At 38.1% G+C, this 17,228-nt stretch overlaps 3 protein-coding genes across 7 annotated transcripts; 2 read left to right on the top strand and 1 right to left on the bottom strand.

The window, feature by feature from the left end:
* Nucleotides 1-1,532: 1,532 nt before the first annotated feature.
* On the top strand, nucleotides 1,533-4,807 carry LOC105051814 (aspartic proteinase Asp1). Its single transcript, XM_029266640.2, has 8 exons — nucleotides 1,533-1,875; nucleotides 2,014-2,131; nucleotides 2,235-2,467; nucleotides 3,298-3,531; nucleotides 3,628-3,763; nucleotides 3,843-4,037; nucleotides 4,131-4,206; nucleotides 4,337-4,807. Exons 1-8 carry the CDS (start codon nucleotides 1,673-1,675, stop codon nucleotides 4,429-4,431), a joined length of 1,290 nt encoding a protein of 429 aa, XP_029122473.2. The 5' UTR covers nucleotides 1,533-1,672; the 3' UTR covers nucleotides 4,432-4,807.
* On the bottom strand, nucleotides 4,504-15,011 carry LOC105051815 (kinesin-like protein KIN-7E, chloroplastic). Of its 5 annotated transcripts, none has more exons than XR_833275.3 (4): nucleotides 14,804-15,011; nucleotides 14,064-14,638; nucleotides 5,717-5,806; nucleotides 4,504-5,419 (listed from the first exon to the last, which is right to left on the bottom strand). XR_833275.3 is itself a non-coding variant. In XM_073243772.1 (3 exons), the coding sequence occupies exons 1-3, from the start codon at nucleotides 6,150-6,152 to the stop codon at nucleotides 5,399-5,401; spliced, it is 237 nt and encodes a 78-aa protein (XP_073099873.1). In that variant the 5' UTR covers nucleotides 6,153-7,168; the 3' UTR covers nucleotides 4,504-5,398. The 5 variants fall into 5 exon arrangements, 1 of the variants encoding a protein (XP_073099873.1); XR_003801826.2 differs by having other exon boundaries at nucleotides 14,737-14,876; XR_012134460.1 differs by lacking the exon at nucleotides 5,717-5,806.
* Nucleotides 14,212-17,228, top strand: LOC105051816 (aspartic proteinase Asp1). Its single transcript, XM_010932426.4, is given in 9 exon segments — nucleotides 14,212-14,420; nucleotides 14,540-14,657; nucleotides 14,795-15,021; nucleotides 15,873-16,100; nucleotides 16,197-16,249; nucleotides 16,252-16,331; nucleotides 16,404-16,595; nucleotides 16,690-16,765; nucleotides 16,939-17,228. Coding segments are annotated over 9 exon segments (1,287 nt in total). The 5' UTR covers nucleotides 14,212-14,217; the 3' UTR covers nucleotides 17,049-17,228.

Here is a 17,228-nt window from a genome sequence, read left to right on the forward strand (position 1 = left end):
TTACATTTCAATAGCTATTGGGAAAGGGAGAAAAAAAGTCTCAGATATCATACCAAATAAAATTGATATTAATTAATGATAGAAATTTCTCATTGACTTTTATTTAGAATTCTTTATTTGTCGTGTGAATGCCAATATTCATAATGTTGATATTAATGATAGGAGTTTTTGCTCGGCCATCATTAAATTTTATTGCCTAATGTGACAACTTATACAACATTCTTTGTGGAAGTCGGTGTTGATGACGAGAGTCTTGGCATAAAGACTTAGCTTATATAGTTCATCATACGTATGTGTGTATTAATAACAAGAATACATACTTAGCCAGAGCAAGTCCAACCAATCTTAGAGCCATCAAATTAAATTAGATAACGATGGGCATTTATAAGCTCATGGTAAAGTTTCCATCAATTCTTACCAATATCCATGCCATGAAATTAAGAACATCAATCCAGTAGCCTAAACAAGATATCCAAATAAATATATTATATTAATGATATTGGAATTGATCACGAAAGTTTCTGTATGAGAGCTCAACTTATACAAAGTTCTTTTTTTGTCATATGAACATTGATATTAATAATAGAAATTTTTACTATTGAGTATTTGCCAAATACAAGAAATAAATTTTATTTTAAATCAAACCAACCAAACATTATGGTGGTTGGTTGGTTGGTATACCTCATTTATGAAAAATGGTAGTGCTGCACATCTTAAAACCATTCTCTTTTTTTAAACTTTCCATTTTTTTTCTTCCTTTGTTCCATTATCTACTTGACTACCATTATGGTTCATAATTTAATATACAATAGAACTTGGTTACTAAAATTTTTACTTATTATTATTTATTATATCGCTATTTTGTATCTCACAAAAATCTTAAAAAAGAGAAATAAAAATACCCCACGCATCTCACGCTTTATATATGTCAGTAATGTATACCTCTGTTGATATGATATGGAACAAAATGAAGTGGGAACCCGGGAAACCAAGCAGTCCACGGGATCAAAAAGCAGGTCCGATTACGTTATTTCCAGCTCACGGGCGCTGCAGTCCAAGTCAATATTTCTATACCTTCGTGGAAGTAGCCTATATTTGTGACAAGGAATATTAACAAAGAACAGAACCTTCCAATCAAGGATCAGCACCTGGGCCAGCCTTTCTGTTTGCTTTGCCTTTTGGTGCACTTTAGTCTAATGGCAAAGCCTAGAATAAACTAAAGACGGGCCAAAGTTTGGAATCAATGCTCTCACGCCTTCCCCCCATCCAATGCTAACCCAATTACTTTCCCAAGACAATTCCATTTCTCACCCGGCTAATTGTAGCTACGTCGTGTACTAACGCCACGTCATCCACTCGCCCATCACACTTCTTTTACGCGGATTGACTGATCCTACGGTGGGGAATCGACGATTCCCGCGTACGAGAGAGGCGACTAATTAGTAATAAAATGAGTTTAACTGCAGTAAAATAGGATTTGGGCTGGGATGAAGCAAATCGACTGGCGGGTATAAATATGCACCTGCCCCCGGAGACCGGGCTGTAAGAAAGGTCGTCGCTCGCCTCCGGCCTCACCAGCGAAGGACGGGGCTCCATCGAGCGCCGCCGTCGCTTGCAAGAAGAGAACAGCTCCTTCTCTCTCTTCTTTCGTTCTCTGCCTCTCCCGGTGAGAATGAGAGGAAAAGGAGCGGCGCTTCTGGTCGCTCTTCTCGTCGTGGCTGCCGTCCTCGCCGCGATCCCGTCCTGCTCCGCCGCCGCTACGACCACCCTGCCGAAGAAGCCGAAGCCGCCGGCTTCGCCACCGTCGGCCGATACCAGCCGCCGGACGCCCTCCTCCGCCGTCTTCCCCGTCTACGGCGACGTCTATCCCCATGGGTAAGCTGGATAGTATATTAAAAAAGCTCGATTTGGGATTTTTTTTTTTTTTTTTTTTTTTTTTTTGTTTCTCTTCGAATTACTGAATTGGGGATTAGGAATCGGACTCATGGTCTCTGATTCGATCTAATTTTGCAGGATATACTACGCGACGATGAACATCGGGAATCCGCCGAAGCCCTATTTTATGGACGTCGACACCGGCAGCGACATCACCTGGCTCCAATGTGACGCTCCTTGCCAAAGATGCTCCAAAGTAATCACAAATATTTTATCCGATCAAATCGAAAACTCTAAACCTCTAACGATCGTTTGAAGAACATTTGAGATGATTCTTCTTGTGTTGTTGGGCTTTTCAGGTGCCTCACCCACTATATCAGCCGCCGAAGAACAGACTGATCCCCTGTGAAAACCCGCTCTGCTACGCGGTTCACGCCTCCACCCATCAGAAGCACACGTGCGAGTCCCCGAACCAGTGCGACTACGAAGTACAGTACGCCGACCATGGCTCCTCCATGGGAGTCCTCGTTGCCGATACCCTCGCCCTCAGCCTCGTCAACGGCTCTGCCGTTCGTGCTCCCATCGCCTTCGGGTACCAATCCCTCCCTTTCTTTGTAATAACACTAATATCAGTGGCTCACGTTTTTATTCGAGAAAAGGGAACACATATAAGAGTATCGCAGTGTTTTCGCTCTTATTTTCTGTCTCTTTTTTTTTTTTTTTGCTCTTATTTGCAGTTGTAGGGCCTCTCTAGTGCTTTGTTTTTGGCTTTACGTTTAGTTATCAATTAATAAATAAATTTATGGGGATAATAAATTTGTTTTGCTATTTTTAATCTTTATATTAACGATGAATTGTTGTCTGAACGTTTGGGAGAAGTCTCTGCATCGTTTTTTTATATTTTGAACTTTTTTCACTAAAAGCTTTCGTTAAAGGTGTATATTCCGATTTTTTTTTTTATTTTTTGATGATAAGCGAGCCAAATAGCCAGCCGGCAAAAATCTACACGGAGGTACACCCCTCAGCACTCGGTTACAGCAGTGAGAAACTGTTATGAGTACCTCATGAGGGCTGTTACAAGGAAGTAGGATTGACAGAACTGAAGTATTTGAGAGCAAAACAACAACTTCCAACCAAAATCAATCCATCAGAATAGAATGTGTCCTTTGGAAACCAACCCCGTACTCCAATAGCTGAGAAAATTGAGTGCAGATGCAATGCCCGCGGCCAAAAAAACTCAGCTCTTTCCCTGTGTCTCAAAGCCCCACTGACCTGGCCACGTCCCCCATTTGCTTTGCTGCTGCTTTTTTGTTTGTCTCTGGGCCCTCAGCTTCTGTGGCCATTTCGGGGACTCTCATGGACAGCTCAAAATTATTCCAGCAGCCTTGGAATAATTTCTAAGAAATGAGTTCTTTGTTGCAGGTGTGGGTATGACCAGCTGTTCAGGAAGCCGGAGGAGCCGATGCTGACGGATGGTGTGCTGGGGCTTGGCTTTGGGAAGGCCAGCATCCTGTCCCAGCTGAGTAGCTGGGGGGTTATCCGGAATGTGGTAGGCCACTGCCTCAGTAGCAAAGGGGGAGGCTATTTTTTCCTGGGGGATGACCTAGTGCCTCCCTCTGGGTTGACCTGGTCGCCCAAACTTCGAATTGGAGACAGGTTACTGAGATTCCTGCCCTTTAGATGGGTTCAACTGTAGTTACTTATGATGCTGATGTTAGATTGCTAACTAACTCTGCTTTGGATTTGGATCAGCAACTATTACTCGCCGGGGCCAGCAAGTCTCGTCTTGGGGTCCCAGTCTTTGGGGTCCAAGCTGCCAGTGGTATTGGACAGCGGGAGCTCCTATACCTACTTCGGATTTCAACCGTACCAAGATTTTCTCTCCGCGGTAATTGAAATTGGATGTATTTTTTACTTGTTTGCTTTGGATTGTTTAGACTTTAGAGCTAAGTTTCCTTTTCTTAAAGATAAAAAGGGATCTATCGAGACAGCCACTGACAGAGACATCTGATGATAAGTCGCTACCCTTGTGCTGGAAAGGACCGAAACCGTTCAAGTCTGTGCTTGATGTTATCAAGTATTTTAAGCCATTGATTCTAAGCTTTGGAAATGGGAGGAAAGCAAGGATGGAAATACCTCCAGAGAATTATCTGATCGTTACAGTATGCCTTACTGCTTTGCTTTTTCTTTTCTTTTTTATTGCACAGATAAGAAAATTGCACAAATGACAGGATTCCTTGTTGTTTTGATTGTAGAAAAAAGGCAATGCATGCTTGGGCATTCTCAACGGCACAGAAGTTGGTCTGCATCAGGAACTCAACGTGATTGGAGGTAAAATTCTTCAAAATTTCCAATTATTTTTTATTTTTAATTTTTTTTTTTAAAGATTGGGAGAAGGAGGGGGTTGTTGGAGGGTTGATTGACTAGAGATTAACTTCACTCTCTTCCTGGATGATTGCAGATATATCTTTGCAGGACCTCGTGGTCATTTATGACAATGAAAAGCAACAGATTGGATGGGGCCGTGCAAACTGTGACAGGCTTCCCAAGTCTTGAACTTCCCTTCTGTGATGCTTTGCTTCCTTATACATGGCTGTGCACAAAAGAAGAGATTTCTCACACTACAACTCTTTTCTTCTCTTTATTCAAACAGTGCAGATAGAATTGATGGCTTTGAGGACGGTTTCTGTCAGCCTCAATTTGCCAGCATGGGTATCCTAACAGAAGAGTGTCCTGCTTACTACCATTCAGAGACAGTTTGAGCTGGATGGAAGGAAAAAGGATCTGAAAATGAAATAAAGACAGGAGATTGTGTTGTCTCAGTTTCAATGTTTACATACATGCATACAAACATTCAAAATTTATAATGATACCTCTCAAATATTTGTTAGTACAATCAATACATCAAAATTGTCAATCAGTTGAAATATGACGATCCTATTGCAGCGCAATCATTATACTGCAAGCTTCTTGAATCAGGCAATGATGGAAATGCTTTTGCATTTTCTTCTAAACATACAACATGGTTCATTTTCACATAATTTGGCACAAATTGTAACAATTCACATAATTAGAACAATGTTGATTGCAACACTTCACATAATTTGGCACAAATTGTAATGAAACAACTAAGAAATTTGTTTCGAGAATCTAGGATTTCCTGCTTGATTTTTCTTTAAATCATTAAACAAAAGGCAATTCTAGTACTCCCAGTTTATTTGTACATCTTTTTTCAGAGTCTATACATCAGAAACATAGCGGTGATAATATCATTTAGCATTAGAATATGAATGTCACGGTGCACATGAAATCAACAGACTTCCCAAATATGAATTTAATGATCAATCACAATTTTTGGACAGATTTTATTATCCATTTTTTCCCCCTAAATGTCCAAATGCATACACATATAATGTTTAACACCCCTACTTCATATGCATGGAGTATATCGAAGAATAAATTCAATATAGATACAAACCTCGGGGAGACTAACAAAAGAATCAGTGCCATGGAACTTCACGTACTACTGAGCCAGGTTTGTTAACTGCAAATTGAAATTCAAAGATTCATTAGTTGAAACAAGGACTGCCGATCCCTATTGAAAAAAAGGAGGAAAAAAAAACATTTGTAAGATTATTTCTCAATACATGAAGATACGAAATCTCAAAAAGTCAGCATACATTCTAGAAGAATAATAAAGCACAAATATATGATAAAATTTTAAGTTGCAGCAATGCTGAAGGACAATAGTAAAATTCAACATAAACAGTTAAATTTTTAGATCAATATCAGGATGCTTTGCTAAGCACACGAGAATGCAGTTGTACCAACAAAACATTACCTTTTCTTGGCATATTTTCGCTAGTGCTTCAACATGAAGATTCTGCAGTTCTTCGAGGGCTCTGGAATCTAAGCCAATTAGGTCTTCACCCTGATACAAACATAGATGAACATTCAACTCAACTTGTTCCCGTGCGAACAAATAATTGTGAGGATACTGTTGCACACTGTTTCATTGTGCAATATGTACATCATCCAGCCATGTATTGCACTGTGTTAATCCATGCAAGAGATTATTCCAGGGTATCTTATCTAACTAATAAGGCCAGATCCTAGTACAGTTAGTAGTCAAGCAGGATAATTTAATGTACCTTCAGTCTGGAAATAATGTGTTCCAATTCTTTGCAGCGTCTTCTTTCATATTCATAAGCGGCTCTTGCCTCTTCCAAGCTACTAATGGCATCTGTAGCTATGTTGTCAGAAGACTTTTCGCCCATAAATCTTATAGCATTATTACCATTAGGTGGAAGAAAACCACTTCATTTTGATGGAAACTCATATTCATTCAACCCTTTAGATAAGGATTCATCAGAAATGCCATTTTCTTAATTTTTGCAACAAGCACCCACATGTTTGCAAGAAGCCATTTTCACGTGGTTTGGCCACATCAATTTTTTTTTTTGTAGCTCAGCCTCTCTTTGATCCTTTTCAGATAATGCAACCTCCAAAGAAGCTTCTCTCTGGCATTTCACAGCAATTTATTTCTTTAACTCCTCAATCAAGTTCCCATCCTTCAACAACTTAGTGCACATTGGCATGATCTTGCTTCCCATCACATTGATCGCACCTATGGCCATTAGATCTGCCAAATGCATCCTTTGCTGCAGCCAAGTCACCAGTTAATTTTGCATTTTGGTAAGAAAGTTTGGTAACTGCTTCAGCCAAATTTCTAAGCTCGACAGAAGCTGCTGCAGCCAATTCCTTGGCACATGAAGCTTCTTCGGCCAGCTTTTGGCTATGAATTTCCACTCCATCATTTTCTTCAGTTAACCTCGTTGACTTTTCGGATTTTCAAAGCTCTTTCCGCATGCTCTCCGTATTTGTACATTTATTCACATCGACCGTTCCACGAGAGGATCGCACGTTTCGTGAACTCTCTGTGTGCAGGCGGCAGTTTCGCATGCCGTTCTCACACACGAAGCTTCTGCGATCATCTGCGCCTATAAAAGACGTCTTCCTTTTCTCAGTTTCCATACAAAAAAAAAATCAAATTTTTTTATCTTCAAAAATTTCTCTTCCATCTTCTTCTCTTTCGTTCATTTTATTGATTGGGCTCAGAACGAAATTGATCGGCGTCTGTTCGAGATCATGCCATCAACGGACGTTGAATACTTGGCTTCCGAATTGTACCTTGGAGAAGGATATGCGGCTCAGCTCTTCACACGAGAAGGGACCGAAATCTCCTTTAAGACAGTAGTTTATCCGCCTCCCGAACTAGTTCTATTTATTTTATTTCTTGTCACATCATATTCAATTGTATCATATACATCACAGAAAAAATATTTTATTATATATATATATATATATATATATTGATTGGTATCTAAATTATAAATTAAGTTTTTTTTTTTGTGAGCTTATTTCTATCATTTTTTTCTTAAGCTTACTGTTCAATACATTTTTTTAAAAATATTATTTCATATATTTTCAATAACAACCTAAAGGAGATTCCTAAAAGAAAAATATTTTTGTAATGTATACATATTTAATATAATTATTTGTATATATTTAAGACTTATGTAGTGTATGCATATTTAATATAATTATTTGTACTTATGTTTCTTGCATATTTATATATTATTTTTAATTTTTAATTAATCAATATTATTTTCTATAGTTTTATGTTGTACAAATTAATTAAAGATCCCCTCAAAATTTGTATTGCTACATGCTCAATCTTAATAAAACTTATTAAGTCCACTAGTTAAAAAAAACAAAAAAAAGGAAGACTAACTAATAATTTTTTTTAAATATCAGTTTTTCTCTCTGAATCTTACTTGGACCAAATGGCTACTCTTAGAGATGAAACCTTTAGTCTTAAACCCGACAAGTTTGATGGAACCAACTTTAGGAGGTGGCAAAGCCAAATGAAATTTTGGCTAACCACTTTGAGGCTCTGGTCGATTATTGACCGATCCTCTACCTCCTCTAGTTCAACCTCTCCTGCCATCCCCAAGAAGACTATCTTTATAAGGATAGAATTCTAAATGCCCTTTCTGATTCACTCTATGATGTTTTATCGCAAAGAGTGCAAAAGAATTATGGGATAATCTAAAGTTTGAGTATGGCCTGGATGATGCTGGTGTTGAGCAGTTCAATATTGCATCATTTCTTAGATATATTATGGTAGATGATAAACTTATAAATGATCAACTCCATCAATTTCAAGAATGTCTTAGGAAGCTTCAAACCAATGGAACCTCTCTCTCTGAAGAATTTAAGGTCTCGAGCCTTCTTGATAAATTGCTTCCTTCTTGAGATGGCTTTACTAAGGATCAGCTCCATAAGCAAGGAGAACTAACCTTAACTCAATTTCTCAATTCAATTAGGATAGAAGACCAACATAGGTCTAAAATCCAGCAATTCAGAGTCCCAGATGCTCAAGCTAACCTGACCCTTAGCAAATCTAAATCAAAATCTAATTTTCAACCAAACTAACAACACCAGACAAACCATCCTAACCGACCCTACTAAATCCATCAAGCTTGCCCAAGGTCCAAGTAATAAGTTTCACTTTGTATGTGGAAGGATCAATCATCTGGCAAGAGATTGTTATCACCGGAAGAGAGAGCCTTTTCGCAAACCTTCTAGTTCCTCGGGACCTCAAGCTCATGTAGTTGAAATCTAGAAGATACCATCTTTTAGTCGGTAAGCTTTAACCCTAAAATTAATTTTACTTCCTCTAACCTTGATTAGTGGTTGGATTCAGGAGCTAATGTTCACATTTGTTTTGACCGCTCTTGGTTCACACTATTCAAGACTCAAGTGGAGGAGGTGTAATCCTTGGGAACAATATAGCCGCTAGGATTAAGGGATAAGGATGAATTAATTTGAAGATGACTTCTGAAAAAGTTCTTACCCTGACAGATATATTGTATGTTCCAGACCTTAAGAAGAACTTAGTTAGTGGGTCTCAGCTAGTCCAGAAAAGATATAAAATTATCCTTGATTGTAATAGAGTTGTGATAACTAAGAATAATGCCTTCATAGGAAGAGGATATGTAAGTGAAGACTTATTCAAATTAAATATAATAAATTATTTTATTAATAAAATTGAAAATCAAGTTTATTTTGTAAATAAATCTAATCAAAATTTGTGGCATGATAGATTAGGTCATGTACACTTAAAGAAAATCAAGCATATGATGGATTTAAACTAATTCCCAAATCAATCTTAGATACATCTAAGTGTGAAATATGTGCTGAATCTAAACAACCAAGAAAACCATTCAAATCAGTTGAAAGAAATTCTTCAATCTTGAAATTGATACATAGTGATGTATGTGACTCTTCCAAAACTGCAACCCGTGGTGGCAATAGGTATATAGTAACCTTTATAGATGATTTTTTGAGATACTGCAATTGTTACCTAATTAAATCTAAAGATGAAACTTTCAATAAATTCAAAATTTATAAAAGTGAAGTAGAAAATCAACAAAAAAAAATTAAGATTCTTAGGACTGATAGAGGAGGGGAGTATACTTCAAATGACTTTTTCTTGTTCTATCAAGAACATGGAACAATTAATGAAGTAACTGCTCCTTACTCTCCATAGTCCAATGGTGTGGCTGAGCGTAAAAATTATACCCTCTTGGATATGGTGAACGCTATGTTGATTAGCTCAGGTCTACCTGAGAACTTATGGGAGGAAGCTCTTCTGTCTTCTTGCTTCATCCTAAATAGAATCCCTGTTAAGGATAGTGGTAAGACCGCTTATGAAGTTTGAAAAGATAGAGCTCCTAACTTAAATATTCTCAAAATGTGGGGGTGTCTAGCTAAAGTGAATATTCTTGAACCCAAAAAGAGAAAGCTAGGATCTAAAACTGTAGATGCTGTCTTTATTGGCTATACCCAAAATAGTAATGCCTATAGGTTCTTAGTGATTAAATCAGATATTAGTGATATAAGTTATAATTCAATCCTAGAAGATAGAGATATTTCTTTCTTTGAAGACATATTTTCTTTTAAGACTAAAATTTTAGATCCCTAGAATGTGAACCATCTTCTTCTAGATCTATAGAACTAAAACTTGAAGCTGAAACTGAATTAAGAAGAAGTAAAAGGATCAGAATTGAAAAAAATTTGGAGAAAAATTCTTTACATATCTTTAAAGGGTGATCCTTGTACGTATGATTAAGCTATGTCATCATCAGATTCATCATATTGGAAGGAAGCTATAAATAGTGAAATTCAATCAATCCTAGAGAATAAAACTTAGATTTTATCAGATTTACCTCCTGAAAATAAAGCAATAGAAACTAAATAGATTTTCAAAAGAAAATTAAGATCAGATGAAACAGTAGAAAGATATAAAGCGAGTTAGTAGCTAAGGAATACAGCCAAAAGAAATACTTAGATTATTTTGAAACCTATGCTCCTGTAGCTAGGATAACCACCTTAAGAACCTTGGTAGTATTACCATCAATTCATAAATTAATGATTCATCAAATGGATGTAAAAATTATATTTTTAAATAGAAAATTAGAAGAAGAAATCTATATAAACCAACCTCAAGGTTTTGTAGTCAAAGGACAAGAACATAAGATATGTAAATTAATTAAATCACTTTATGGATTAAAACAAGCTCCTAGACAATGACATATTAAATTTGATGAAATTATCCTAGAAAAAACTTTAGGATTAACGAACATGATAAATATGTGTATTATAAAAGAAATAACTCAGACTTTATCATTTTATGCCTATATGTAGATGATATTCTATTATTTGGAACATCACTAAAAATAATACAAGAAACTAAAGATTATTTATCAAATAATTTTGATATGAAAGACTTAGGAGAAGCTGATATAATCTTAGGAATGAAACTTAAAAGAACAAATAACGAAATGGCTTTAAACCTAACAAATTCAATAGAAAAAAATACTTAAAAAGTTTGAATATTTTAATCTAAATCCTGTCTCTATCCCATATGATCATAGTTTTCATTTAACTAAGAATTTAGGAGAACCTATAAGACAATTAGAGTATTCCTAGATGATAGGGTCACTGTTATATGTAGCAAATAGAACCCGTCCTGATATAGCTTATGCAGTAGGCAGGCTAAGTCGGTATACTAGCAATCCTAGTGAAGAATATTGGAAAGTCCTAGAAAGAGTCTTTAATATATGAAGGGAACTCTAGATTACTCTTTCTTATTCTCCGGTTATCCAGAAGTACTAGAAGGATATAGTGATGCAAACTGGATGATAGAAAATTTAGATGTTAAGTCTACCACAGGTTATCTCTTCATGTTTGGAGGAGGTGCAGTATTTTGGAATTTATGTAAACAAACAATAATAACAAGAAGCATATTAGAGTTTGAATTAATTGCTCTTGACACCATTTGCACTGAAGCACAATGGCTAAAAGATTTAATTAATGATATTGAAATTCTTTCATTTAAAATATCTGTAGTACCAATAAATTATGATTGTAGAGCTCTAATAGACCTGTTAAATCAGCAGACATCAAATAAAAAGATGAACAATCATATTCTGATCAGATACAAAATTGTGAGAAATAAAATGAAAGATGTGATATCACTTCAATTTATAAGATCAAAGAATAATCTATCTTATCTTTTAACCAAAGATCTTTCAAAAGCTTTGGTATTTGAGACATCGAGGGGGATGGGGCTTAAGCTCGTATATTAGTCACCAGAGTAGACCCCTACCTTTGTGATTGAAAATTCAGGATCAAAGTTCAAAGGGAAACGACCTCTGAGGTGATGTATGAGAGAACCATTTTTTTGTTGGAGTCTGTCTCCAATCCATCCCTATAGTGTAGTGCTCTATATGTGATGGTTAGACTAAGCATAGCTCTCAATAGATCCAAGACTGAAAGTTCAGCAAAGTACGATTCTGTTACATGTATCCTTGGAGGATCTACCTTAGTGAGAGTAATCGTGAGGCCGCGACTATGGGATTAGGACGAATCTCTAGTAACTCTCATGAAAATCAAAGCAAATACATGGCCTAAATAGCGCTACCCCGTAATTTAATCAGTTCGTCTTCATACTGTGTGTATTTTATACTAAATACAAGTTCAAACCTAAAAGGTACTTGTATTAAGTACAGTAAAAGCCCAATAAAATTTTTAATATTTACTGAATTTAAATATTTTATGAGTTTTGAAACTTGTGGGGATCGTTGATTTTTTGGAGTTTCAAAACTCCTTCCGCGTGCTCTCCGCATTTACGCGTTTGTTCACGTCGTTCGACCGTTCCGCGAGAGGATCGCAAACTCTCCATACGCGGGCGGCAGTTCCGCATGCCATTCTCGCACACGGAGCTTCCGCGGTCGTCTGCACCTATAAAAAGCATCCCTCTTTTCTTAGTTTTCGTACGAGAAAAAAAAATATCGAGTCTTCTTATCTTCAAAAATTTCTCTTTCATCTTCAAAAATTCTCTCTTTCATTCATTTTGTTGATTGGGCTGAGGATGAAGTTAATCGGCGTCCGTTCGAGATCGTGCCAACGATGGACGTTGGAGTGCTTGGCTTCCGGATTGTACCTTGGAGGAAGGTGTGCGGCTCAGATCTTCGCATGAGAAGGAGCCGAAATCTCCTTTAGGACAATAGTTTTTCCATCTCCCGAGCTAGGTTCTATTTATTTTATTTCTTGTCACATCATATTCAATTGTATCACACATATCACAGAAAAAAATATTTCATTATATATATATATATATATATATATATATATATATATATATATATATATATTGGTTGGCATCTAAATTACAAATTAAGTTTTTTTTATGAGCTTATTTCATCATTTTTTTCTTAAGCTTACTGTTCAATATAATTTTTTTAAAATATTATTTCATATATTTTCAATAACAAACCTCACCTTTTTTGTATCATATTTTCAATATCAGCAACCTAAATCCGAGAAAACATGGAAAAAGCCCGCAATCATTATGATATGTGTTGGAATTTGATAGTGGGTACTCAATCACATATGATAAAAAATGCTTAAGAGAGAAAAGAAATTATTAATAATATCATAATTTATATTCATTATATATCCAACTCCTACTATGCACTAAGCAATCACTTCTATTTATACTACTCACAAATACATTAATTAATATCTCACACGCTTCCCAAAGAACATACACATATTCTTAAACTTCTAATGCATGCATTCATGCTTTTCTAAAAGTCATAAATACATTCCTAGGCATAAGTTCATGTACTTATATTTATTATTGAATATTTTCAAAAATATAAGAAATAAATTTTATTTTAAATAAAACTAGCCAACCATTGTGGTGGTTGGTTGGCCAGCATCCTTTTTTTTTTTCTCTCTCTCTCTCTATATATATAAAAAATACATCTTAAAACCATCATTTTTTTGTTCAAACTTTCTATTTTTCTTTCCCCTTTGCTCCAATATCTACTTGACTATCACTAAAGTCCATAATTTAATTTGCAATAGAACTTAGTTACTAAATTTTTTTATTTATTATTATTTATTTATATTGCTATATTACATTCCAAAAATATCTTAAAAAGCAGGCGAAAAAAAAAAAAAACCGTGCATCTCACGTGTAATATATACCGGTGACCACACCTAGTTTGATATAATATGGAACAAAATGAAGTGGGAAACTTGGAGTGCAAGCAGCCCACAGGATCAAAAACCAGGCCACGTAGCTCTGCAGTCCAAGTCAATATCTTTATACCTTCGTGGAAGAAGCCTGTATCTGTGACAAGGAATATTAACAAATAACAGAACCTTCGGCACCAAGGCCAGCCTTTCTGTTAGCTTTGCCTTTTGGTGCACTTTAGTCTAATGGCAAAGCCTAGAATAAACCAAAGATAGGCCAAAGTTTGGAATAAATACTCTAATGCCTTCCCCCAATCCAATGCTAACCCTATTATTATTTTCCTAGCACAATTCCACTTCTAAACCAGGCTAGTTATAGCTACATCGTGTATCCACGCCACGTCATTCAGTCGCCCATCACACTTCTTTTACGCCGATTGACTGATCCTACGGTGGGGAATCGACGGTTCCCGCGTGCGAGAGAGGCGACTAATTAGTAATAAAATGAGTTTAACTGCAGTAATATAGGATTTATGCTGGGATGAAGCAATCGAATGGTGGGTATAAATATGCACCTGCCCCCCGGAGACCGGGCTGTAAGAAAGGTCGTCGCTCGCCTCCGTCCCCGCCGGCGAAGAACGGGACTCCATCGAGTGCCGCCGCGGCCGCTTATAAGAAGAGAACAGCTCCTTCTCGCTCTTCTTTCGTTCTCTGCCTCGCCCGGTGAGAATGAGAGGAAAAGGAGCGGCGCTTCTGGTCGCTCTTCTAGTCGTGGCTGCCGTCCTCGCCGCGATCCCGTCCTGCTCCGCCGCCGCTACGAACACCCTGCCGAAGAAGCCGAGGGCGTCGGCTTCGCCGCCGTCTGCCGATACCAGCCGCCGGGCGCCATCCTCCGCCGTCTTCCCCCTCTCCGGCGACGTCTATCCCAATGAGTAAGCTGGATAGTATATTAAAAAGCTCGAGATTTGGGATTTTTTTTTTCCCCCTTCGAATTACTGCATTAGGGATTGGGAATCGGACTCATGGTCTCTGATTCGATCAAATCTCGCAGGGTATTCTACGCGACGATGAACATCGGGAATCCGCCGAAGCCCTATTTCATGCACGTCGACACCGGCAGCGACATCACCTGGCTCCAATGCGACGCTCCCTGCCAAAAATGTTCCAAAGTAATCACAAATATTTCATCCGATCAAATCGAGAACTCTTGATTAATTAAAAAAGAAAAAGAAAAAAGAAATCTCTAACGATGGTTTCAAGAACGTTTGAGATGATGCTCTGTGTTGTTTTGTTGGGCTTTTTTCAGGTGCCTCACCCACTGTACAAACCGAAGAGGCTGATCCCCTGCGAGAACGCGCTCTGCTACGCGGTTCACGCCTCCACCCATCAGAAGCACGAGTGCCAGACCCCGAATCAGTGCGACTACGAAGTACAGTACGCGGACCACGGCTCCTCTGCGGGAGTCCTCGTTTTTGACACCCTCGCCCTCAGCCTCGTCAACGGCTCTGCCGTCCGTCCTCCCATCGCCTTCGGGTACCCAATCGCTCCCTTTCTGAGTAATAACACTAATATCGGTAGCTCACGTTTTTATTCAAGAAAAGGGAGCACTTATAAGAGTGTCGGTGTGTTTTTGCTCTTATTTTCTGACTCTTTTTTTTTTTTTTTGCTGTCGTTTACTGATGTATCATGTATGGCCTCTCTAGTGCTTTGTTTTTGGCTTTACGTTTAATTATTAATTAATAAATATATTTATGAGGATAATAAATTTGTTTTGCTATTTTTAATCTTTATATTAACGATGAATTATTGTCTGATATTTGTTTTTTATTTTTTTGATGATAAGGGAGCCAAATAGCCACACGACCTTTATTGCTATTCCAATATGAAAAATTAACACGCAGGTGCACCCCTCAGCACTCTGTTGCAACAGTGAGAAACTGTTATCAGCACCTCACGAGGGCTGTACAAGGAAGCAGGATTGAAGTATTTGAGGGCAAAACAACGACATCAGTATCGTTTCCAACCAAAATCGGTCGATCAGAATAGAATGTGTCCGTTGGAAACCAACCCATACTCCCATAGCGGAGAAAATTGAGTGAAGATACAATGCCCGCGGCCAAAAGAGCTCAGCTCGTTCCCTGTATCTCAAAGCCCCGCTGACGTGGCCACGTCCCTATTTGCTTTTGCTGCCTCCTTTTGCTTGTCTCTGGGCCCTCAGCTTGTGTGTCCTGGGCACAGTGCAGTTGATTCTGACTGAAGTGGAGGAGTTACAAAGGCCATTTTGGTGACTCTCATGGACAGCTGAAAACAGAATGGCAGCTTAAATTTCAACAGCTTTCCAGCAGTCTTGGAATAATTTCTAAGAAATGATTTCCTTGTTGCAGGTGTGGGTATGAGCAGCAGTTCAAGAAGCCGGAGGAGCCGACGGACGGTGTGCTGGGGCTTGGCTTTGGGAAGGCCAGCATCCTGTCCCAGCTGAGTAGCTGGGGGGTTATCCAGAATGTGGTGGGCCACTGCCTCAGTAGCAAAGGGGGAGGCTATCTTTTCCTGGGGGATGACCTAGTTCCTCCCTCTGGGGTAACCTGGTCGCCCAGAATTCGAATTGGAGACAGGTTACTCAGATTCCTGCCCTTTAGATGGTTTCAACTGTAGTTGCTTATGATGCTGACGTTAGATTGCTAACTCACTCTGCTTTGGATTTGGATCAGAAATTATTACTCGCCGGGGCCAGCAAGTCTCGTCTTGGGGTCCCAGTCTTTGGGTCCAAGCTCCTGGTGGTATTGGACAGCGGAAGCTCCTATACTTACTTCGGATTTCAACCGTACAAAGATTTTGTCTTTGCGGTAATTGAAATTGGATATATTTTTTTTTTATTTGCTTACGGATTGTTTAGCGCCCAAGTTTCTCTCTTACAGATTAAAAAGGATCTATCTAGACAGCTGAAAGAGACATTTGATGATAGTTTGCTACCACTGTGCTGGAAAGGCCGGAAACCGTTCAAGTCTGTACTTGATGTTAATAAGTACTTCAAGCCATTGGTTCTAAGCTTTGGGAATGGGAGGAAAGCAAGGATGGAAATACCTCCAGAGAAATATCTGATCGTTACAGTATGCCTTGCTGCTTTACACTTTTTTTTTTTTTAATTGTACAGGTAATAAAATTCCAGAAATGACAGGATTCCTTGTTGCATTTTGATTGCAGAAAAAAGGCAACGCATGCTTGGGCATTCTGAACGGTACAGAAGCTGGTCTGCATCGTGATCTCAATTTGATTGGAGGTAAAATTCTTCAAATTTGCCAACACTGGAAAACAATTTTTTAAAATAAAAATATATATATATTTAAACAAAAAAAAACAAAAAAAAAAAAAAAAAAAAACAAAACTGCGGGGCATGGAAGGGACGGTTGATTGACTAGACGTTAACTTCATTCCCTTCCTGGATGATTGCAGATATATCTTTGCAGGACCTCGTAGTCATTTATGACAATGAAAAGCAGCAGATTGGATGGGGCCGTGCAAACTGTGACAGGGTTCCTAAATCTATAATTTCCCTTCTGTGATGCTTTACTTCCTTTCACATGGCTGTGCACAAAAGAAGGGATTTCTCACACTGCAACTCTTTTCTTCTCTTTATTCAAACAGTATAGATAGAACTGATGGCTTTGAGAACGGTTTCTGCCAGCCTCAATTTGCCAGCATGGGTATCCTAACAGAAGAGTTTCCTGCTTACTACCATTCAG

The sequence above is a fragment of the Elaeis guineensis genome, chromosome 9 (genome assembly GCF_000442705.2).
Source record: "Elaeis guineensis isolate ETL-2024a chromosome 9, EG11, whole genome shotgun sequence".
In the NCBI taxonomy this organism is placed as follows: domain Eukaryota; kingdom Viridiplantae; phylum Streptophyta; class Magnoliopsida; order Arecales; family Arecaceae; genus Elaeis; species Elaeis guineensis.